Consider the following 24,428-nt stretch of genomic DNA (forward strand, 5'->3'; position numbering starts at 1 on the left):
ATTGCCAGAGAAACAAAACACAAAAGAAGAAGAAAGAGGGTTAGATATTTTACTGCTTTTATTATATAAAATTTTATAAAGTAATCTTGTCTCCTAAGTTATGTAATCCAGAGACTGTAAAAACATGCAAAATGATTATACATAGAAAAAGTTCTACACAAAAAAATGTTCAGGCTGTCATTATAAGAAAATAATTTGATAACAAATTTTTAAAATGTCTTCAATTGTCAAAAAAGCTTTATCTTACAAGAAATATAGCAAAACATAGTTGAAAGATTACTGAACAGTGCAGTATATCACCTGGATATGAGACCCAGCTTTGACCTAGATAATTTATCACATTTAATGCACACAAAGCCCTTTACTACTTGAGGCTTATATAAATTTCAAATTGGCTGCAACAAGTTAAAGCTGCGTCTGACCCTCTAGAATTGCACATTTTCCTTTTAAGTAAACTAATTTATGTTTGTATCATTACTGTCTAGCTGTATCAAGTTATTTTTTCAAGAAAATGAGGATTGATTTTTAATAAGAATAATATTTTTTCATCAGTTATGCTCAAATAAAATCAAATTGGATCTGGTCAAGTTTGATTGGATCTGATCTAAGAATCAACAACAGATATTATTTGTACAGATATAAAGAAATGTTTCAGAACTTGTGCCTTTCTTTGGACTGCAACATCTGATGGAACAATGAATACATCTTGACTCTTTTCTAGCAGATCAAAGTCTGTAGTGAAAGAAACATTTGGTATTCACAGCCTTCTACAATGTTATTGTTTTGTTTTATAAATCTTGATGTTGATAAAACATAAATTCTACAAAGTAAGACAAATGTAATTAACATTTCTAAATTACTCATTACCATCCCAACATCTGAGCTTAGACCAAAGCATGACTGCATGTAAACTTGCAGTTACAATCAGTATATTAAGCCTAGAACCATTAATGGGAGTGAAAAAGGCTACAAGAATTATCAAGCAAGCAAAACCTGTAAACATCATAAATTTCAGAACTGGAAAATGTAGAATAGTACTTAACAGTTGGCAGTCTGAGTTTTGTCAACAAAAATCATATTGCATTTTTATCTGATAGTTATAGCTTGGCCAGGCAGTGGATATTAGACAGATATCTGATAGTTATAGCTTGGCCATGCAGTGAACATTAGACATATATCTGATAGTTATAGCTTGGCCAGGCAGTGGATATTAGACAGATATCTGATAGTTATAGCTTGGCCATGCAGTGAACATTAGACAGATATCTGATAGTTATAGCTTGGCCATGCAGTGAACATTAGACATATATCTGATAGTTATAGCTTGGCCAGGCAGTGAACATTAGACATATATCTGATAGTTATAGCTTGGCCAGGCAGTGAACATTAGACATATATCTGATAGTTATAGCTTGGCCAGGCAGTGAACATAAGACAGATATCTGATAGTTATAGCTTGGCCAGGCAGTGAACATTAGACAGATATCTGATAGTTATAGCTTGGCCAGACAGTGAACATTAGACAGATATCTGATAGTTATAGCTTGGCCATGCAGTGAACATTAGACATATATCTGATAGTTATAGCTTGGCCAGGCAGTGAACATTAGACAGATATCTGATAGTTATAGCTTGGCCAGGCAGTGAACATTAGACAGATATCTGATAGTTATAGCTTGGCCAGGCAGTGAACATTAGACAGATATCTGATAGTTATAGGTTGGCCATGCAGTGAACATTAGACAGATATCTGATAGTTATAGCTTGGCCATGCAGTGAACATTAGACAGATATCTGATAGTTATAGCTTGGCCATGCAGTGAACATTAGACATATATCTGATAGTTATAGCTTGGCCAGGCAGTGAACATTAGACAGATATCTGATAGTTATAGCTTGGCCATGCAGTGAACATTAGACAGATATCTGATAGTTATAGCTTGGCCAGGCAGTGGACATTAGACAGATATCTGATAGTTATAGCTTGGCCAGGCAGTGGATATTAGACAGATATCTGATAGTTCTACTGCATGTCAAGACAACACGCCAAACAATTGAAAGAAAAGGTTTTGATCTCAGGCTAAAGGAAAAAGTCCTTATGAAAAGATGGAAATTCAAGGTGGAACATACCTTATCACAGTGGACTATTTTCCCACTATCTGAAACTTTCACTTATGTTTCCATCAATCAATTCAAGTCCATCAGAAGTCTAGAGCATACTCTCTGATTAGGTCAGCAGAGACAACATTCTCTTCATATCTCTATTAGATGCTTGTCTCCCTTTTTTTATCAATGTTAGAGCATCTACAAAGAGATACATGAAGCAATAGTTCCTACTTTTCTAATGCCACTTAAACACTATTGCCAATAACAATGACATTTGGTTCACCCTCCACTACTGCCATGTTAATTTGGCTATAAAATAAGACACAAAAACTCTTTGATTGGATTGAGTAACTTCTAGCATTAATAACCTGTTTATTGTTCACCCTGCGAGAACTGGAACATAAACACAAGGGCCAGTACTCTTATAGCATGCCTGAAAATGCCCGAATACAAAATAAAATATCATACAATACAATAAAATAAATGCATAGTAAAAATTATGATAAAAAGAATGCCAACAATTTCAAAAGACATAGAAATAAATAATATCAAGAAAGTTTGAAGTTAACCTCCAAAATGGGAAAGTTAGTCAAGACAAAAGTTTTAAAGACATTGTCAATTATGGGGAAGGCACACAGTTTTAACATATTGTTGTAAGTAAGCTGTACCCCCCTGAATGGTAAAGTGCTTGGCTTCTGAACTGAAGGGTCTTGGGTTGGAATCCCACTGAAGACTGGGATTTTAAATTTGGGGATCCAACTCTGAGTACCTAACATATGCTGTACCCCCTGAAAATAGTATTAGTTTAGAACACATTACCTAGGCTTTAGTTTACCAGCCTTGTGCAGGCTGTTGACTTTTTTTAAAACCAACTTGTCATTTCAACCAACTAAAAACAGCTGCTGACCAGAAAAAATGGAGGGATTTGCTTAATTAAGCTGTCACAGCACCCCTACGACGAAAGTAAAGGAACAGATGAATGAATGAATGAATTTCACACTGAGATGGGGTGCACATTGGTGTGAAGAAGACTATTAAGGTGACAACCCCTTATGCTTATGATAGAATTCTCATAAAAATGTGCATGTGATTGTTACATAAGATGATTTTATTAGTTTCAATTCATTATTTTATTGGTTCTTTCATCCAATTATTACTGCATCTGCTTGGAAAAGAATAATGGATGGAATGGACTGTGAATGCAGTTCCATATCAATAGCTTGTAAAAACAGCAACTCAAAAATTGGTGAGTTTTTGGGAACCCCAATATGTATCAGTTTGAAGAAATGAAACTGCATTGATGCCCTTGTTAAGGGAACCTTCAAATCTCAGAAAAAAAATAGGATTATGATAGATTTTTTGTTTAAAGGCATCAATCCCCAAACAAAACTGAAAGCGAATCTAAATCTAAACAATCACATTGCACTCTTACAGTGACCACAAGATCTAGTCTCAACACGCCTTTTTTTTTTACATTTTAAATTGACTGTCAGGACTGAGTTCTCGTCAGCCTGGGTCTCCTGTTAACTGTAGAGAAGAAGGTTGTTGACTTCAAAACTGTTAATGTTTTGGATTGTTTTACTTTGTGTAATGCTTTTTGAATGGAATGTAATTCATAATAAGGTAGTGTGGTTTTGTTCCTAGTCAAGGACAGTTGGACTTCTGGTTAAGGATAGAGTTGAAGTGTAGACTCTAATTATTTTCTGTACTTTCATTATTCAGTCTATGGGATATTGAGCTGTTATATTTCAATTGATACTGGACATTTCATTTGTCAGAACTGAGACTGTATTATATTACAGCCTATGTAATAAACATGTTATATGTCTGTGAATTGGCATTCTGAATCTTTATTCTGTTGTTGTATGTGTTGTTGCAGTATTGCCCAGGACTTGGGTACATTTAGTAATCAGCATTGAAGTACACATACGTAGGATTAGAGAAGAAAAAGAGCCTTGACATTGACAGACTCTAATTTTTAGATCTAGATACTGTTAAATTTTAGCAATAGCAAGATTAGAGTCTAGGTTTAGATAGTCACTAAGTCCCTTGGCCTTTTTAACCCTTAGAAATATTCCTTTATAAGCATTGTATTTTCAAAGTTTTTTGTTATCTACCAGATCTACTACTGTATGTGCAAGAAGTGATTACACTGGTGCTGTATTACTTGCTTCAGGATAAATGTACGCTTTCTATGAATTATATTGCTGGATGCGCCAGAAGGGGGGTGCAAGGTGGTGCACTTGCACCCCCCCCCTGGATTCTGAGTAGCCCAATTCTAGCCACTTTGTATCACCTTCCACTGAAGTGTCCAGTTGTAAAGATAAGTTAATGTTGTAGTAGACTAGCCTAGGCAGTAACCAAGTTTCTACACATTCAAATCAACTGAACAAGTAGTGCTTCCAGGGATGTACAATTGTAAAGATATGATATTATTGTAAGAAAACTAGAATAGGCTAATCTGTAGTTCATGTTCGACCATGTACGGTCTATAGCACGTTAGTTATGGCGATTTGTTTTCATTTGCACATAATTATAGTTACTATTATATTTAGTTAAGGACTAGAATATGATAAATGTTTTTTGTTCTTGTTGTTTTTTTGCCTTGGAGGAGAAATCCTTGCCCGTTATCTTTTGATGTGATAAATGTTCTAGTTTCTTTGAACAAAAGTAAAGAGTGTAAATGCATTAACGTCTTGTGGATTTGCATTTGGTGTCAGCGCTCGATAAAATAACAAGTTAAACACATCCACCAGTTTATGATTGAAGCGATACAAGAAAGTTTTTCACATGCCATCGTCCGAGTCAAAATAATTTGGATCACCGGAGCATTGGCAGCAGCAAGAAACAAAAAAAATACAAGCTGCAGAATCATGAATTAACTGCATTAGCTGGGTATTTAGGTGATGAAATTGTAGATATCTCAGACACTAAGCAGATGTCTTAGAGCGTTCGGTTTGTTGATTGTGATTGTAGTCAACTTTATTGGTTTAGTTCCTGTTGTTCAGAGAGACTCACTGCATCTGGCTAACGTCATTATCAGTAAATACATTATGTGTAGTTTAGACATGGATAAACTACTCGGCCAATGCTGCCCCACGATGGCTAGCATTCTTCTTCCATAACAGCCCTTAGCGATAGTGTTGGTGCTAAATTTACCTCTTTTGTGTGAGATACAAAAGGACTGAGAAATACTAATCCATTCATGTTTTAAGTCTTAACTTTGACATCTTTGACTGTTTGGCGGAACTTAAAATAATCACTGCAAGTGAAATCAGAAATTATTAATTAGAAAAGCTATTGACAGTTTCGGCAGCCACAGTCAACGTTAGCAGTTTTTGTTTGATGGAACGTAGGGAAGCACGGACCTGAGGGATAAAGTTAGCAATGTATACAGTAAATACTTTGTCTACGTGTTTAGTTTCTTATTTGTTTATTTCACAAAATAGAAGTATTTACTGTGCATTTAATATCGATAGGTATGGGGGGGGGGGCCAAATAAGGGGCAACTCTTCTCTTTAATATTCTCCGTAACATGAAACTTGAGGCTACGACTTTGAGCCATAAGTAGCAGCTTGCACCCCCCCCCCTGCAAAAAATCCTGCAGGCGCCTATGCTAATTAAATATGTTTTCTTTTGTGAAAATCCTTTACATCTACAACCAACTGGTGCTGCTACTAGTAACATGTGCCAAAAGTGGATCAACTGTTACTGGTAATATCACAAAAACTGCTATATGCTGACGATATTGTCCTCTGGTCTACCGGGAAGAAAGCCGACCAAATTCAGGCGGCACTTCAAGCAGACCTCCATACCATCTCCTCGTATTGCAACAAATGGCAGATTCAGATAAACGTTGCCAAAACAACCTGGTCCCTGTTCAGCCTAGGGATCGACATTCTTTAGGCTCCATTCGAGCTTCAACTCGGTGGGCTGCGACACCAGCGTGAAAATACGCCAAAATATCTAGGGGTGACCCTGGATAGAAAACTGTCAATGCTCCAGCACGTCCAGGATGTTGAACGAAAAACCTCGGAGAAGTTAGCGTTACTAAGAAAGCTGGCCAGCACAAAGTGGGGTGCCAAAGCTGACATGCTACGCACATTGTACTTTGGGGCAGTCAGATCACAAATTGAATACAGCTATACAGTTCAAATATACGCTAGTAAAACTGCCCTCGAATCACTCGACCGGGTACAAGCACAGGCTCTACGGCTCATTTGTGGCACCTTTAGGACAAGCCCAACAAACGCTGCTGAAATCTTAACTAACGTGGCACCCTTACATCTTAGGAGGGAGAGGGCAGTACTTACGGCCTACGAGCGCTACAAAAGGGGCGACTCTAGGCTACCCACCTCAATCTTAGTGCGACAGTGGAGAGAGAGGAACCACATTAAAATGCCATCGTTCCTCCATATTGCGCCAATTTGTCTAACTCAGCTGGACTCTCCACTGATAGAATCCCTATTAGGAGAATTAGTACGTGCCCTCCGTGGAGGAGATTGCCGGCCCCACAAATAAACCTGTCCCTGTTAGGGCAAGAGGGAGCCACCAAGAGGCGATTAACACCTGCCATTCTTCAAAATTTGGCATCCATAACCATAAAATCCTACCCATCAGATGCCATTTTCTGTTATACCGATGGGTCGGTAATGAGGGACCCCGACAGATCGGGGTATGGGGCCCTTATCGTCTACTCCGACCGGACTGAACCAGATAGGCTCTCTGGTCCATACGCCGCATGCTCCATGGATGCCAAACTCACAGGGATAACTAGGGCGTTCAAGGCCATTAGGGCCCGAATGCTCCAACGCGAGACTAGCGCCACTACGGTGGTGTTGGTCACTGACTCTCGCTCCAGTCTCCAAGTTATGGGTGGCGGCGGGGGAGGGTCGCCCGTAATAGATAACATCCGCCGAGCTATTGGAGCTGTCATTTTTATGCAGTGGGCGCCTTCACATTGCGGCGTAAGGGGCAATGAAACGGCAGACGCCCTCGTAAGGGAGGGTGCAATGGCAGCCACACACCTCGAAGCACCAAGCACGTACTTACAAGCAACGGCACAAATCCGAGCACTCATTCATGAGAAGTGGTTAAAGTCCTGGGAGGAATCCGACAGAGCACGTGGTGTCTGGCAGCGCATGCGTCACCCAGATCGCGACGATCCATGGTGGCGACTGAGGAGGTCAGAGCAGTCAATAGTTGCGCAGTGCAGGACGGAACATTGTCCTATTGGAGCATACTTTGCCCGGTTCCGCACTAACTTTGACTCCCGATGCCGTCACTGTGGAGAGAGCGTCGAAACAATGTCGCATGTCTTGTACGAGTGTCCCCAGCTCCGTGGGTGGGGGGGATGGGAGAATTTGAATATCCCCCTGGGCCTCCACTTGAGGGGGGCCCCCAAAAGAGTGTCCAAAATTTGTTTGTAAATACATAAATTAATATATTTGATTGACAAACAGTGTCAAGGAGAGTCTTTTTTCAACATTTATGGATTAAATTTATAACCGAGACTAGACCTAGATCTAGGTCTATCAGTAAGTTGACTTTGTTGACATTTTAAAAATATTTTTATCACACTGAGATCAAAGGTTTTTTAAGTTACTTTTAAATTTTAAAACGAAAATCTTTAATAGATTTGTTGCCGATTTATTTTCGTTTCAAAAGAGATCAAACATGTGCTTGCAGCAAGAACTAAAAATATTCTTTCTCTCTTTGTTAATAATACTAGATTTAAATGGCGAGTATTTTACGGTTACGCTAATTAACCTTGAAGAAAAATGTTCAGAATCGGGTATAACAGATCCAATAGTTATTCATAATAATGCTAGAATTGTCCATTATTTGGGTTTGGTTTCTATAATTTCAGAATTAAACTTCACACTCGAGTTATTACCCCTCTATTCATCTTTCCTCAATCCAATGGACACTTGCTTTTCTAAATTTAAAAAAAAAACCTGTTCCTATAGAGTGATAAATGAGTGAATTGAAAGGGTGGGAAAATGAATAAAAAAAAAACTAAATGTATGTCTCTTCGTCAGAGGAAATTTCACAATCATGGCATATTTTTTATTTGTGAAATTAAAAAAATGTCATTCTTTCAATCGGAAATTCCCCCATGCCGAGTTGACCAGAGTGGGGCTGCAAAACAGCTTGCTGCAGAGTGACCGTCTGTCTGGCCTGCAGATACATCTGTTGGACATAAATTCAAAGGTAACATTTCTGAACTGTGATAATCACTCTCTCAACCTGGCAGCTTTTCATTCTATTGAAATAGATCCAAGAATTGTCACCTTTTTTGGAACTGTACATGAATTGTTCAACTTTTTTTTCAAATTAACTTCAGAGATGGACCAAACTGAAAGAAGATGAAGCCGGGAGTTTAAAAAAAAGAGTAATACAAGAGAAGAAGCTATGTCGGCAGTTTCCTTGCATCTCGACAAAATCATCAAGCTGTGGGAGAAACTTTCTGAATCAACAACTGAAAGAATGGACACTAGAAGCAGTGCACAGAATCTTCTTCATGCAGTGGAAAATTAAGAATTTTTTGCCTATCTGGAATTTAGGTCAAAGCTCCTGCGCCCAAATATTATAGTTCAGAAGAATCTACAAAAGAGTCTGGACTGCACATACGGGAAGCTGCTGAAGAAATTAGTACCCTTTCATGCTTTCTGCAAAATGATGAGAAACTAACAAAAATCCAAACCTTCGAAAAAGCAAAAGAAGGTAGTGAATGCTATTGATTCACTGTAATCAAAACAACCAGAAGAAAGAAAAGACTTGATGGGGAGTTGAGTTCTAATGTAGGACTGTCAATAGAACTGCTATTCAAACGTGTTGCGACAGAAGTGCTGGACAGACTTCATATGGAGATGAAGGGCAGATTCCAAAGGCTGGAAAGAAAATGGACACCTTTAGGTTTCTTCTTGAACCAAGAAACCTGATGGATGATGACAAACTACTGTGATGCTTTTTCCTGTTTGAATGATAAAATAAAGGCTAATTGCTTGTTCAATGATGTCATTGATGCACAAGCACTTTTCACCAACAAAATAAAAATAAAGTACAAAGATGAACAATACCAAAGTGTGAAGCTCTCACTACTAGATTGACTAGTATCTGATCTACTATCTAGCCTAGGTTGAGTGTTGCTGAGAAGAGAGAACCGATCTTCGAAGTATAATCCTCTCACGGAAGAAGTTGAATTACTGATGTGTAACCCCCAATATGCCCAGCGGTAAAGAGGAGACGGTTTCTCTAAGACACTTGGCTTCCTCCCCCTCCCCAACAACAAGTGAACCTTCATTCTTCGCTCAGGGTGAGGATAAAGAATGTCCTCCAGAAGCTCAAAACACGGAAGTAACAGTCAACACCCCCTAAGCTGATACAAGAAAGGAAAGAACCCCTGGAAGCCTCTGAGGATCTCCGAGCGCTTCCTCTTGAAAATACACAGAACCATCATACCCCACTTGACGCTCAGGAACTCACTCGTGACTCAGTAACTGTAGAACAGGATAGTCAACCCCATTACAACTTAAGAGAGTGAGAAGAACCAGACCGAACTATAGGGTCTAGAGTTGTTTATCTATTGCACTACTTATACTGACTACATAAACTGGTACTGTTTATCTTGTGCTACTGATACTAGAGTTTACTTGTTACTTACTTATTTACATGTTTACTTGCTACACTATTTGTTATTGCTAAAAACAGAAACAAGCAATTGTTTATCAATCATACTACTGATACTGGGTTTATGTTTACTTGTATCAATATTTATTATTGTTTACAAGAGAAACTAATATTTGTTGACACTATTTATTGATCTATGGAATTACAGGTACTGGTATTCTTATTTATTTATGCTACGGCCTATTATACTACTATACTTGCTATTTTAATTCTAGGCGGGGTGAATGTGGTGAAATAGTTACTATTTGTTTATATTTGTGTAACATTGTGAGAATGTGTTCACAACATTGATTTAGTGTGCTACTGTCCAAGTCTCTTTCGTTCTAGTTTCTTTATTTCTTATTACACCATGATCAGAATTTACTGAGATTTTGCCACTATGAAATATGGTATCACTTTCAATAATAACAAAAGTGCAATAGCCTCCTAGGCTATAAAATGTCTAAAGGATAAATAAAACCAGACCTTGAAAGATTTCAGGCATTAAGAAATCTATCTCCACCACAAGATATGAAATCACAAAAGTCCATAGACTTTCATCATGGGGATGCTGTGACAGTTAATGTAACCAAATCCCTGCACTTTTCCCAGTCAACAGCTGTTCATAGAAGACTATCAAGAGAGAGGCCAATCCATTCTTTTCAAATTGTCCATTTACTAATGAAGAACAAATCCTTTGCTCCCTCCAAACAAGGAAGCTTTTAAACAATAAAAAGAACACCCTGCACTAGACCTTCAGTTAGAACAGATGTGTCAAACATTGCATTACCACAACTCTATATGACTGTCAAGCCACCGTTACCCAAAGAATTCTCATGAAAAGTGAACACAGATACTCTATAGTTTGAAAACTAAGCCTGTGCCATTTTTAGAAAAAAAAAAAATGACATCAATACCAGATAAGAAGACATTTCACACTGGTTACTGACCAATGCTCTGTGCCTTTTATTGTTTGACAATCAAAGCAAGGGCAAGATCCAGAGCTAAAAGATGGAAACTGGAACTCAGTACAAAGTGCTGATGATAAAAAGAATGAGTATTATAATGTCTTTAAATAGAACAAGATGGTAGTGATATTGTTTGTAATAAATGAAATTTGTTGCAATCAATCTGACCAAAGGAATAAGGTAACTAACAGAGCTACTTGTCTTTAGAGTATGTTTGACATAGATGCAGTGATACTACAATACTGTAGATTCCCTCAGTTCTGGTGTTCACAAGCTGCCTTCTAATGTATTGAAGGGACACAGACCTTTCATCCCAAGTCCAAGTCAATCAACCAACTTGGAAGACACCATACACCCTAAGCCTAAGTGCATGAAGAAAAATCAATTCCAGCAGTATATTGCTACAAGACATCTTGAGTTACAGTAATCCTCCCCCCCCCCAAGTTATTACATATACTAATATAGAGAAATATTCTATTATATCCAAAGCTGTAAAAATTTACAGTAATATAAATCTTTTATTTGTGTATTTTTACCAATCCAGTTTAATCTATTTACATACTTTCCCACTAGAATTCAAGTTGTCTGATTTGTTAAAAGCGTCTTCCATATTAGCATGATAGATACTAAAATATTATATGGAATGGTAGTATAAAATGTTCATAAAATCAACTTTGTAAAAATAATGCTTCTTTTATAAATGCAAAGACCAGGAGGATTAATATAAAAATATACATTAAATGTATGTACATTTAAAAAAAAACTCATGACAATTAAAATAATGAAAGCATTAAGGGTTTTTTAACAAAAATTAATACTAGTACAATTAATTTTTTTTAGTTTTCTGTTTTTTTAAGCTACAGATTTTTAAAAAAAACCACAGATATGGTACAACAATTATATTTTAAAACAAGTGCATTAACTTGTTTTAATCTGGGTTTGTTAACAAAACTAAATGGCAGAGTTGTAAACTACTTTCATTTGACTCTTTGCCATTTCTATAACAAGAAAGTAAGCACTTGTAAAAAATGTGAGGATGAAAAGTGTGAGTCTTCATTTGATAAACAAAGATCTAAAAATAGTTACAAATAACATTTTGAAAAGCCTTCATAGTTGAACACAAATTCAATCTGAGTAAAAAAAAAACAACATGTTTTGAAACCTGAAACTTACCACCACATGATTTAACTTTTGATAACATATAAGTAATGCCAGTTATCAAGATTAAGATATGTTGCTATCAATATTTGAGATTTAAACAATAGAGTAATACATCAGCCATCAGTGGCGTTTTCTTCTTCATCATTACTTGAAGGACATTCCATTGGACGATAATTAGAAGAAATGTCTTGTAAGATAAAACAGTGTAAAGATCTGAGGAGAATACAAGACAATGTGAATACCATAAGAAATGTAGGACAACACAAGACAATGTGAATAACATAAGAGAGGTAGGACAACACAAGACAATGTGAATAACATAAGAAATGTAGGACAACACAATACAATGTGAATAACCTAAGAAATGTAGGACAACACATGACAATGTGAATAACATAAGAAATGTAGGACAACACAATACAATGTGAATAACCTAAGAAATGTAGGACAACACAAGACAATGTGAATACCATAAGAAATGTAGGACAACACAAGACAATGTGAATACCATAAGAAATGTATTCATATATTACAACTAGTTTTTAAACTGCATGCACAATCAAGAATGAATATTTATGTCCTGCTGCCAGGCAATACAACAAAGCTTATACTTGATCATTGAAACAATAAATACTTCATCAAAGTTTTACAATGCTGAAATAGATGAACATACAAGTTTTTAAATTATATTCTTATGTGTATATGCATGCTGACCCCTCTCTCTTGCTCCAGAGTTTACATCTCAGACACACCCTACAATAGTTAAAGTTGGGATGCTAAATATGTGTTAATACGTGGATGCATAATAAATGAGTAGATTGTTTGTCTTACTTGGGTAAATTTAGCTGAAGGAAATGTGGCATTACTTTGTTGGGTTTTTTTATGTTCATTTACTCTAGTGGATAAATACTCTAAAACATTATTTTAATTTGATTTTAAAATCTTTGTTCAAATTAATATATATATATATATATATTTAAAATTTCTTTTTTTTTTTATTTTGTAAATATGTAGACAATACCCTTGCAGCATAACCAAAAGATCTGTAATTTAGATAAGTATTTTGTTTCATTTGTGAAATATACAGACTACAAACTTTGAACTGCAGAGTATCAAAAAATGTACTTTAGATTCTACTTGTATTTACTGGTGTTTGTATGCATTAAATCTTTCTATCCATAATTATTGTCCATGGAACGACAGAATTACTCATTTTGTTCATGTGTAGCTCACTTTCCTGTTAAACTTCTAGAACTTTGTGATCAGGAAATATTGTACTTGGTGTAGAATTGAAGGGGAATACATGCTCTTTTTATATAACACAAATTAATGTTAATAAAAAAAATTAATTTAATGGTATCAAATCAACGATATCATCAAATAGGAGAGAAAGAGTTTTTAAAAAATGACACAATCTGGCAGAAAAGGTAAGTTGGTTAATTAATTGATATTAATTACTAGTTTGGCTTAACAATCATAATTATGCAACTCTATATTGTGTATTTGATTTTTGGAGTCATTTACATTGGATTAATAAATTAAAGTACAGTATTCAGAATTTCTTAGTACTTATTTGTTCTGAGATTTATTCATTTCCAAGTTTTGTTTTGTTTTAAATGGGAAAACTAAGGATCAGCCACAAAAAATTATAACAATAGGAGATAATCAACTAAAGACACAATGTAACATTTCAATCAATCTAAAGACACAATGTAACATCTCAATCAATCTAAAGACACAATGTAACATCTCAATCAATCTAAAGGCACAATGTAACATCTCAATCAATCTAAAGACACAATGTAACATCTAAATCAATCTAAAGATACAATGTAACATCTTAATCAATCTAAAGACACAATGTAACATCTCAATCAATCTAAAGATACAATGTAACATCTCAATCTACTAAAGACACAATGTAAAATCTCAATCAATCTAAAGTCACAATGTAACATCTCAATCAACTAAATGCACAATGTAACATCTCAATCAACTAAAGACACAATGTAACATCTCAATCAATCTAAAGGCACAATGTAACATCTCAATCAATCTAAAGACACAATGTAACATCTTAATCAATCTAAAGACACAATGTAAAACCTCAATCAATCTAAAGACACAACATAAAATCTCAATCTAAAGGCACAATGAAACATCTCAATCAACTAAAGACACAATGTAGCATCTCAGTCTACTAAAGACATAATGTAAAATCTCAATCAATCTAAAGACACAATGTAACATCTCAATTAATCTAAAGACACAATGTACTATCTCAGTCTACTAAAGACACAATGTAACATCTTAATTAACTAAAGACACAATGTAACATCTCAATCAATCTAAAGGCACAATGTAACATCTCAATCAATCTAAAGACACAATGTAACATTTTAATCAATCTAAAGACACAATGTAAAATCTCAATCAATCTAAAGACACAATGTAAAATCTCAATCAACTAAAGACACAATGTAGCATCTCAGTCTACTAAAGACACAATGTAAAATCTCAATCAATCTAAAGACACAATGTAACATCTCAATCAATCTAAAGACACAATGTAACATTTCAATCAATCTAAAGACACAATGTACTATCTCAGTCTACTAAAGACACAATGTAACATCTCAATCAATTTAAAGACACAATGTAACATTAAAATATAAGTTTTTACTTACAAAACAATGAAGAATGCAATGACCAGAATACCAGCCGCTAACATGTAGCAGAAGCCAGGGTAAAGATCATAAGTAGCAGGATACAATTCATTAAACAATAAGGTTGACAAAAGTGATGTGATGCTTTCTGAGGCAGCAATGATACCAAACAGTCGGCCTGATCAAATTTAGATAAATAATAATAAACCTAAGACAATGTCTGGTGAAATTATTTCTAAAATTTAAAACAAGCAAGTTGACTAATTAGTTAATTTTTTTATTGATTCAAGTTTTGATTTGAATCCCCATGGTGATATTAAGATATTTCTTCGCACTGAAGGCCTTAGCTGAGAAAAGTAAAAGTGTGTGGTCATTGTATTGAACAAGTAAAACTCTTCAAAATACTTTTCCATAATTAACTTAAAATCCCCTGCCTTAAAGAACAAAATGGTCTGAAAAGAGAAAAGTATACCTTAAACAGCTTAAGTGCAAGCACCTGAACTTCTAAAGTGTAACAATACCTCGAAACATATCAACATATTATCCAAATATTAGTACTTAAAGTGGACTGACTAAGCACATTGAAGAATTAAAGTGTGGTTTAAAAGATCAATATAAAAAAAAAACGTCTGATCACTAATCACCTTGTTCATTCTTTGTGATTAGGGAAGACATAGTTGCCCGAAGTCCAGCTGAAGGAATTCCTTTAAACATACCTATCACCACACCTGCATGGAATATTTTGATATAAATTATTATTTATTCAACTAATTCCACAATATAATTGAATTTTTTTATTACTCAGCAAAATTAATTCATCATTTCTCAAATAATTAACAATAGCATTCATATAAAACAAAAAAATTAGAATTAAGGCATAAGAAATATATGGCATGGCAATAACAAAAAAAAAATAAAAAGATAAGCTGGTTACCGAGGAAAACTAGCCACTGTGTGCGGGCTGCTCCTGTGATGACAAATTCAGCAGCATAAGAAAACAATCCCAACAAGACCAGGATCATTTCCTTCAGCTTGACTTTGTGTCTCATGAGTGGCACAAAAGTGAGCATAATTAAGCCTCTGAGAAAATAGTCCAGACCTTTCATGAAGCCAAAAGTTGTGGGAGAAAAATTTAATGTTTTTCTCATGTACAACATGGCAATGTCCATATCACCTGAGAAATATCATTTAGAAATGATTAGAATACTACTACATTTCTATGTAACCAGTAAGAACAGGCTGGCCAATAGTTTATCTACCACTTACCAATAAAACTTGCAGAAAGATTGAGTTTTTTGTAAATTTTTTGATCTGATAAATTTAAATTCTATTGTTTTTAGGGAGAGAGGCATGAGAGGGTAGCATAGACAAAGAGCATTATTATGGTTTAAATCCTAGTGGACACAATGCTAATTAGAAATAGAGGTTTGGATATACAAGTTTCTTGGTTAATACAGCCCAAACTGAGTATAAGGTAGCCTCAGGATAAATACTGTTGTAACCCTGTTCCTCCCTGACTAACCATTTTTTTGTTTCCACGTGCAAAGTAGGGTGATTTTTGTTTATGCTGTTGGGCATAAATGACCTTGACTAAGAAAAAATGTGTGAAGAGACTTTAGTTATGACCGAGGATTTGTTTTGAACGGAGGATTATTTTTCTTGAATCGGTTTTTGTGAATAGTTGTATGGACATTTGATTAGGTGAACTGTGAAATTATTTCGATTACTTGGATTATTGACTGTTCATAGTGGATTGTGCATCTGCAACCAGAAGGATATCGGCGACTTGACAATCGGTGAGTTAACTTTCTTTAGTCTACTCCAAAGTCGTAACAATACAGAAAATCAGATCCAGTTCTTGTAAGATGGACAGACCTATTTTAAAACAATGTTCTGTTCATATTAAAAAAAAAAAAAATTATAAGGATATAAGGGGCACTAGAATAGGTATTATAAGGAAAACCCTCAAAAGGTAATTCTATAGAATAATTAAGAATATTTTGGGAAATATAGGTGTCTTTACCTCCAGTTTCATTATACCTAAATACAGGAAAGGAAACTTAGTGGCTAAGTATCATTAACTAGACTGCAGGTATGTTCAAATCCTGATGGAGACTAAACATCTTTAATTTGAGATTGAACTCAAGTTTAGTAAGATGTGTGCCTAGTGTAAGCATGGAGATCTTCACTACATCCCACAAAACAGATTGGACCAGACTAAAGTAAAGTGGATATGCACCATACAATTATGATAACAATAATAAAAAATATAATGATAATAATAATAAACAAATATAATAATAAACCAATACAATAATAATAATAAACAAATATAATAATAATTCCAATGATACCTGTGGTACAGAGCATCAATAAGTTTAAAGCCAATATCATCAGCACAAGTGCTGCACCAACTCGTCTACTTCGAGGCATCACAACACACTGGAAAGATTCTCTCAAGAACCGAAACAACATGCTACAGAAGCCTGGTCTCTCCTGGATGTCATTATAGGAGTGCACATTGTCCAGCCACAAAGCAGAGTATATGACAGCGAGTCCAATAGTAACACACATGACTGAGAATGTGAATACATAGCCTTGGTTATCAATCATGAGCCCAGATGTAAAGACACCTATAGTTCCTGCTATGAAAATCATAGCTTCAACAATTCCCATCCTTGTCAGCTTAGTATCAGGGGTTGTTATATGACCTACGTAACTGTACACTGACATTAGGCATGCAATGTAGCCTCCACTAAATCCATTTAACAGTGGGCCAATCAGAATATAGTACAATGAGGCTGATTCATACTTAGCATTTAGTAGTCCAGAAAGATATGCAGCAAAGGCACCAAGACAAGGCAAAATCACTGGAATTTTCCTGCCAATCACATCTCCGAGGGACCCAAGAAAAAATATGACCATGAAAAAAGAAGGCAAGGTCAAGGCCAAAGTTATTTTTAATATCCAATAAGAAGTTTCTGATGTGACAAAGTCATTTTCTTTTTGGTGATCATGTTTGAATGTTGTGTTATATTCCAAAACTTCACAGAATGTAGTGTTGAAGCTGTGTAGGCAAACTTTATGAAATATCAAGGCTTGAATGGTTGGAAAGTACAAAAAACTGGCAAACATATAGAGGAACAAAACTGGTTCAACAGTAATGTTGGCTAAATCAAAGTGGTAATGTCTAAAGCCAATAATTATATGCGTGGCCATTTTATTTGTTCACAAGGATTTCCTGCAATGAAATTTAATAAACAAAAATGAAATACAGGTAGGGAAGAGAGAGCAATACATACATTTCCTAGGTGTACCTTATAGTAATAACAAATCAAACAAGTGTCTTAAGTATGCCTATTAAAGAATCAAACAATCAATCAAACAAATCTAAATCTTTTTTTTGTAGTGTGTGTGTTCACTTATAGAAATGTGTGAATTGTTCTAACCAAAGTCCATGTGATCTCATATATTACAGACGCTCCTTCTTAACAAGAGATAATCACTTCCTATGCTGAGTCATTGGTTTTTCAGGCTGTTTCAGGCACCTATTTGTTGCTCTAATGGCATTAGAAGAAGAAGCACTTGTACAAACTGGTCCCAGCCTATGGAATAAGAAATATGCCCTTATGTTAGTGTCTTTCTGGATATTTATTAGGTTGTGTGTTTAGTTTAGTTTAGGGTTTAGTGTTTTAGGTATTATGAAATAAGAAATATGCCCTTATGTTAGTGTCTTTCTGGATATTTATTAGGTTGTGTGTTTAGTTTAGTTTAGGGTTTAGTGTTTTAGGTATTATGGAATAAGAAATATGCCCTTATGTTAGTGTCTTTCTGGATATTTATTAGGTTGTGTGTTTAGTTTAGTTTAGGGTTTAGTGTTTTAGGTATTATTGCTACTTTACTCTTTGGTTTTCTGTCATGAAGTTGAGTGATTTTACTAATGATGATACTCAGATATGAATATTTATTTGTTAAAAATTTCATTTTTTTTTGGCTGTTCTAGTTTCTTTATGCAAATATATACACAATTTCTAATTTTGGTCTAACCAAGGATAAATAGCATTTTAGATTTATGTTCATGTTTGATTTGTAAACATTTCTTTTAATAAATCCCAAATTCTTTGTTTTATTTTTTTATTTCAATATGGGTATTTTTTGATAACTTTTGATTTGTCATAACACCTTGGTGTTTTGAGTTTTTAGTTGACTTGAATTTTTTCATAAAATATATCCATAGTAGCCAGGGCTCTAAAATGAACATCAGTATTAGTATTGGAGGTGAAAAGCTGGCAAATGTCAGTAGTTTAGTATCAATTCCAAAGTAGAAATAAAACCTGAGCTACTGGCTAGAATTGCACAGTCTTTAGCAGCACTTTCAAAGCTCAAAACAATTTGGAAAGACAAAGGCATTGCCCTTGACACTAAAGTCAATATGATGAGCTCCATGGTCACTGCCTCATTCTCCTGTGCTTGTCAATCTTGGATACTAACTGCAAAACTAGAGGAGAGGTCCTAGCAATAGAGTTGAAATGCTATAGAAGTATATATCACCTACAAAGACCGCATCACAAATGAGGAGATTCTGAACCGGATCACAATGGCAATTGGACCCCACGAGGACTTACTGACCACTGTCGAAAAATGTAAATTTTATGCCCAATCAGGTCCTCAGGGCTTGCAAAGATCTTCTTTCAGGGAACAGAGCGAGGAAAAAGAAGAGAAAGCAGACAAAGAAAGCGAAAGAAATAAAATATCAAAGGTTGGAAAGGCCTGTCACTGAAAGAGATTCTACTTAAGGCAAAAGACAGAGAGGAATGGAGGAAGATGGTCGACAGATCCTGAGAGGTGCCGCAATGGCTCACCAGACAAAGGGATAGGTGAATTAGAGGTGAAGATAGTGGTCATAGGATAACAAACAGCAATTTTTATTACAGAAAAGGTGGAGATTTCAGATATTTTCATTTTAAAAATGATTTTTTTCTCCTTGGTCTAGAAAATCCAACCATTATTATCAAATAAAATCGTGCAAATCTGTCCACAAAACATTCAAAAGGGGTCAAATAAACAATTGCCATTAACAAGAGCAAAATGATATTTCTCGTTATTTAGAGAGAACAAAATAGCAAGAGAAATGTAGAAAGGGGTACAAAGGACTAACTTTTTGTTAGCGAGTGGGGAAGGAGCAAATAACTAAAAGTGCTACTAAAATTAACGGGCCCAAAATATGAGGGATGCTTTATGAAGCGAGTCTTTCACCATCAGTCAACATAGTGCCAGAAGAAAAAAGTAGCGGGAGGGACAATTATTGATTGATCATGTACAAAATTAGGTTACAATCACTGAGTGGAGTGATCAGGCTAGACACGCGAGGTCACGTAGTTGTTTTTTTTTTTTTTTTTTTTGGGTCAACTAGATCTAGGTAGGCCGCAATATATGGCCTTTGTGAAGTTTGTGGCGTTAGGGTTTAGCAGAAATGGGACCAATTAGGAGTGGGAAAAGTAACACTCATCTGTTGGTCTTGAGTTATTGTAAAAAGAAATTGATATTAAAAAAAATAAAATTGAAGATAATATTATTTTAAATACAATAGCATGAAGTGTTCCTTAGTGTACAGAGAGTGTTCGCTAAGTAATCACAAAGCAGGGAATGGTGTTCGTTAATGTTAGCCCTGGACACCATTGACCTGACCCTCTTCAACATCATATTTTATTGTAACTATATAGCATAACAAAACAATTAACTAATTCTAATTTTATTGACAAATGAATGATAGATGTTTTCAGTTTTTTCCTAGGACTAACCATTATGGAGCTATAAACATTCAAATGTAAAAATTGCGGCGGCAGTGCTTAACTTGTTTGGAAGATGAAAACTACCATAGATCTATAATAAATAATGTATCTTTAATATCTTTATATTAATATTATTAATTAATAATTATATTTAAAAAATATAGATCTAGATCTAGATAATAATAATAATTAGATTCTAGATAGTAGATTTGTATTTACAAGAAATTAGTATGAATATTATTACTAGTATTAATTAATATTAGTGTTAATTATTAATATTATAATAATTAGTTAGTCCATTATATTAAAAATTACTTATTTAGTTACTACTACTAGATCTACTGATTGATACTGTAAGTTGTGTCAGTAATGACACCTGACATGTGCCAGTGTGACCTGAGTCCAGGCTGAGTGTCAGTTGTCAGTGCAGTGTGAGTGTAACTAACAGTTAACAGTACTTAGCAGTAACAAATTAAACAAATCTAGATTCTATACTATTACTAGACGTCTACTACTATTATTATTTGATTCAGTCTTGGAGTCTCAACAGCTAGCAGATCTAGTCATAGTCTCGATCTAGACTCTATAGAATTTGATGACAATAGATCTAGCTAGATCAGATCTATCTAGATTAATCTAAATCTAGTGTAGCTATATATATAGTAGAGTCACAATTGCGGAACAGTTTGCAGCTACTTTTAGTTTTCAATTTTTAGCTCCGTAATGGTTAGACCTATGGAAAAACTAAAATTATCTAGGCATTGCTATGGCTCGGAAAAGGGCATACCTAAAGGTCCAAAAGAACCCAAACAATCCAACACTCAGGCAGAAATATAACAGACTCAGCCTACTAGTCAAAACGTCTATTAACAGGGAAAAACGAGAACGTGGACCAACACCTATGCAAGGTTAGACCTAAGGGATAGCTCTAAGGCTGGGCGTACGAAAACAGCAACCCCATTATCTTCACCCAGTGGGGTAACCATTTCATCAAAGAAGAAAATTGCCACCTTGTTGAACAAATATTTTGCTAAGATCAACAAGGCTGCCAAGAAGTCTCCAATGTCCAAAGCCATTGATAAAGCTCGCAAAGCTGATGAAAAAAAAACAGAAAGGAAGCACAGACCGAAAGTGCTAAGGGAACGATGAACTCCCTCTTCTCAATAGGCGAGCTTAATGCTGCCATAAGGAAATGCCAGCTTAAAAAGGCTCCCGGGACAGATGGTATCACCCCCGAAATGCTCAAGCATGTAGGGGGGAAAGGAAGGGCCGTGCTCTTGGCCTTTGTAAATAGAACCTGGGCTGATGGTCATCTGCCCAGGGCCTGGAAACGTGCCACCATTATTCCTATACAAAAAAAGGGAAAAGATGCTTCTACTGCTGAGGGTTACAGGCCCATTTCACATCTTGTGTGGGAAAGATGGCTGATAAAATGGTAAATGAGCATCTGGTTTGATACCTTGAGAGTGCCCATCTAAGAGCTCCAGAACAGACTGGTTTCAGTCCGCTTTAGACCAAGTCAACATCTTTGTGCAGAGCGTAGCAGATGGATTCCAAAGGACCGAAAGCACATATGCAGTCTTCATTGACTTAAAACAGGCATAATCATGCAGTTGATGGGTCATTATCATTTTTAAAAAACCTTAAGCCCTGGCTTATGCGGTTCTCCTGGTAAGTGAAAAATAATGGACGATTCCACACCTGTCAACTTTAACTTTAACCTGGAGTCAAAATTAATTTTCTTATCTTATATAATACAGACGTTACTTCAAAAAAGATGATTACATCCTACGCGTCATGCATTCAGTCATGCATATTAACCAAAGACTTAAATTCTGCCAAGTCACTGGTTTTCCTGGCTAGCTCAGGCAACCCATTCCATGCTCTACTAATAGCATAGGGAAGAAGGAGTATTTGTACAAATATGTCCTAGCATTTTATATGGGATGAGGAATGTGCCTTTATTTTTGTGTCTTTCTGAGTATTTGATTAAATTTTGTTTTTGTATTTGGATATTATCGTTCAGTGTTTTATGTATAATTGCTACCGGTACTTTACTTTTGCGTTTTCTGTCCTGAAGGCTTTCTAAATTTAGTGATTTAACTAAAGGTGTTACTATAGTCAAATGTGAATATTCGTTTGTTATGAATCTCACTGCTCTTAATGTTTTCTTGAGTTGAGGGGTCCCAAACAGAGGATGCATATTCTATTATTGGCCTAACCTAGGTTAAATAACATTTTAGTTTTATGTTCTTATTTGATTTATAAAAATTTCTTTTAATAAACCCTAATGCTTAGAAGTTTGATTTTTTGATAGTTTCATCAATATGGGTATTCCATGACAGTTTTTTATTTATTATAACACCTAGGTATTTTGCGTTTTTAGTTTGTGTTACTGGTTTACCATGAATAATAAGATAAGTGGAATGTATTAGTTTTAGCTTTTTTGTTACTCTTAATAACTGACATTTTTCTGGGTGGAAAGACATGCTCCAATTTGATTCCCATTTCTGTAATTCATGTAATTCTCTTTGTAAAATTTCTGTATCTTGTGTTGTTTTTATTGTTCTATATTAGTATATATCATCATATTATTATTATGCAATCGTCTGCGAATAATCTGACTTTTGTTTCTGAACTAAAACGCAATTTGGTAAATCGTTTAAATGTAAATTAAAAATAGTAGTGGACCTAAGACTGTTCCTTGAGGTACGCCTGAGTAAACTGTTATTGGTGTTGATTTAGAGTGAGACATTTATTATTACAGTTTGTTCTCTCCTATCAGAAAATTTTTAATCAACTGATCATGACTGCTAATCATGATGCAATGCCCCCCAACTCCAACCAATGCCCAATGATTTTGAATGATGGACTATCAATGATCACAATGCCAAAGTATTTAAATAACTATGGTGGTGAAAGGAGAACCCTTATTTAGACGGCTTAGATCTATATTGGAAATGAAGAGAAATGGACCATGCGCAGTTCCGTTTAGCAGAAAATTTCAAAATAAAGTTGATTTTAACTAATTTCGACGAGCTGTTACGCAAACATGCCTGCTCCGTAATAGTGACTCTACTCTAAATATTATTGAGACCAGAAAGTAATTAGAGTTATGTACCCTTTCCATTGTTTAATGAAAAAAAATCAAGAAAATGTGTAAATACAAAACCCAGCCGTTTTTATTTATAGCGCGTAGGATTGGCGTTTTCCATATTGAATGACACCCCAAAATGACAATTTTTGTCTATAGGAAAGGCCCATCAGCGAAATGGCATATTAAGCGAACACCTCCCCGTAATTTTTATCCATTCTTATTTATTTCAAAAGTAACTGCAGAACTAATAAAATGATATTACAAAGACTCAGGGGCGGACTGGCTATATGGGCAAACGGGCAAATGCCCGGTGGGCCGGAACCAAATGGGCCGGTCTGGTCGCGACCAAAGAAAAAAAAATGTAACACAACAACTTTTTAAAAAAGTGACAGCAGCAAGACACAAAGGCCCGAACACGTTTTCTTGTTGTTTTTTTTAAATTCTTATTACAATTAATTTTCTTTGAAATTCATCAAGAATATCAACAAAAAAAAAAAATACACTATACACTGTATGTGTTATCATTTGCAAAATGTTAAACCGTATTCTCTGCAATGCACGAGCGGCATGGACTGTTTAGATGTCTTCGAGGCTATGTTTGGCCTCACCATTTTGCTGGTCGGCATGGGCCTTTGATGGCAATCCCATTTTGTTTTGCTCCTTCCCTCCCCCGTTTTTTAATGGTTTCAATGAAATTTAACCAAAAAGAGGGATTAGAGAAAACATTGCTATGACGCAGAAAAAAAAAAGATAGGCGCGACAATTAGAAATTAACTTCAACACATACACACAGCCGCGAAATTGCAAACCACCCAACTTATTCACAGCTAAATATGGGTATAAAGCTCTTCTTTCTGCGATTTGATAAGAAAAAGCAAGTTTCTTTTTGTTTATTTTTAATAACATAGATCTAAAAATACTACACTTAATTAAAATATTGAATTAAAAAATAAATCTAGATCTAAAT

The 24,428-nt window shown here is 35.2% G+C and overlaps 1 protein-coding gene across 6 annotated transcripts; it reads right to left on the bottom strand.

Moving 5' to 3' along the window:
* Positions 1-713: 713 nt before the first annotated feature.
* LOC106063746 (solute carrier family 46 member 3-like) lies at positions 714-23,449 on the bottom strand. Of its 6 annotated transcripts, XR_008776771.1 has the most exons (8): positions 20,880-23,444; positions 18,022-18,177; positions 16,927-17,813; positions 15,507-15,746; positions 15,217-15,300; positions 14,594-14,750; positions 11,919-12,119; positions 714-10,815 (listed from the first exon to the last, which is right to left on the bottom strand). XR_008776771.1 is itself a non-coding variant. In XM_056022169.1 (7 exons), the coding sequence occupies exons 3-7, from the start codon at positions 17,789-17,791 to the stop codon at positions 12,020-12,022; spliced, it is 1,446 nt and encodes a 481-aa protein (XP_055878144.1). In that variant the 5' UTR covers positions 17,792-17,813; positions 18,022-18,177; positions 20,880-23,449; the 3' UTR covers positions 714-12,019. The 6 variants fall into 6 exon arrangements, 5 of the variants coding, with proteins under 5 accessions (XP_055878144.1, XP_055878145.1, XP_055878146.1 ...); XM_056022169.1 differs by having other exon boundaries at positions 714-12,119; positions 20,880-23,449; XM_056022170.1 differs by having other exon boundaries at positions 714-12,119; positions 23,341-23,444.
* Between the last annotated feature and the right edge of the window lie 979 nt (positions 23,450-24,428).

The sequence above is a fragment of the Biomphalaria glabrata genome, chromosome 3 (genome assembly GCF_947242115.1).
Source record: "Biomphalaria glabrata chromosome 3, xgBioGlab47.1, whole genome shotgun sequence".
NCBI lineage: Eukaryota > Metazoa > Mollusca > Gastropoda > Planorbidae > Biomphalaria > Biomphalaria glabrata.

Excerpts from the sequence above, each read along its gene's own strand:
- LOC106063746 (XM_056022169.1), bottom strand. The coding sequence starts at position 17,791 with ATGGCCACGCATATAATTATTGGCTTTAGACATTACCACTTTGATTTA. Across the intron at positions 15,301-15,506 it reads ACAGTGGCTAGTTTTCCTCG|GTGTGGTGATAGGTATGTTT; the intron begins GTAACCAGCTTA and ends TATTCCATGCAG. Across the intron at positions 12,120-14,593 it reads ATTGCATTCTTCATTGTTTT|ATCTTTACACTGTTTTATCT; the intron begins GTAAGTAAAAAC and ends TATTCTCCTCAG.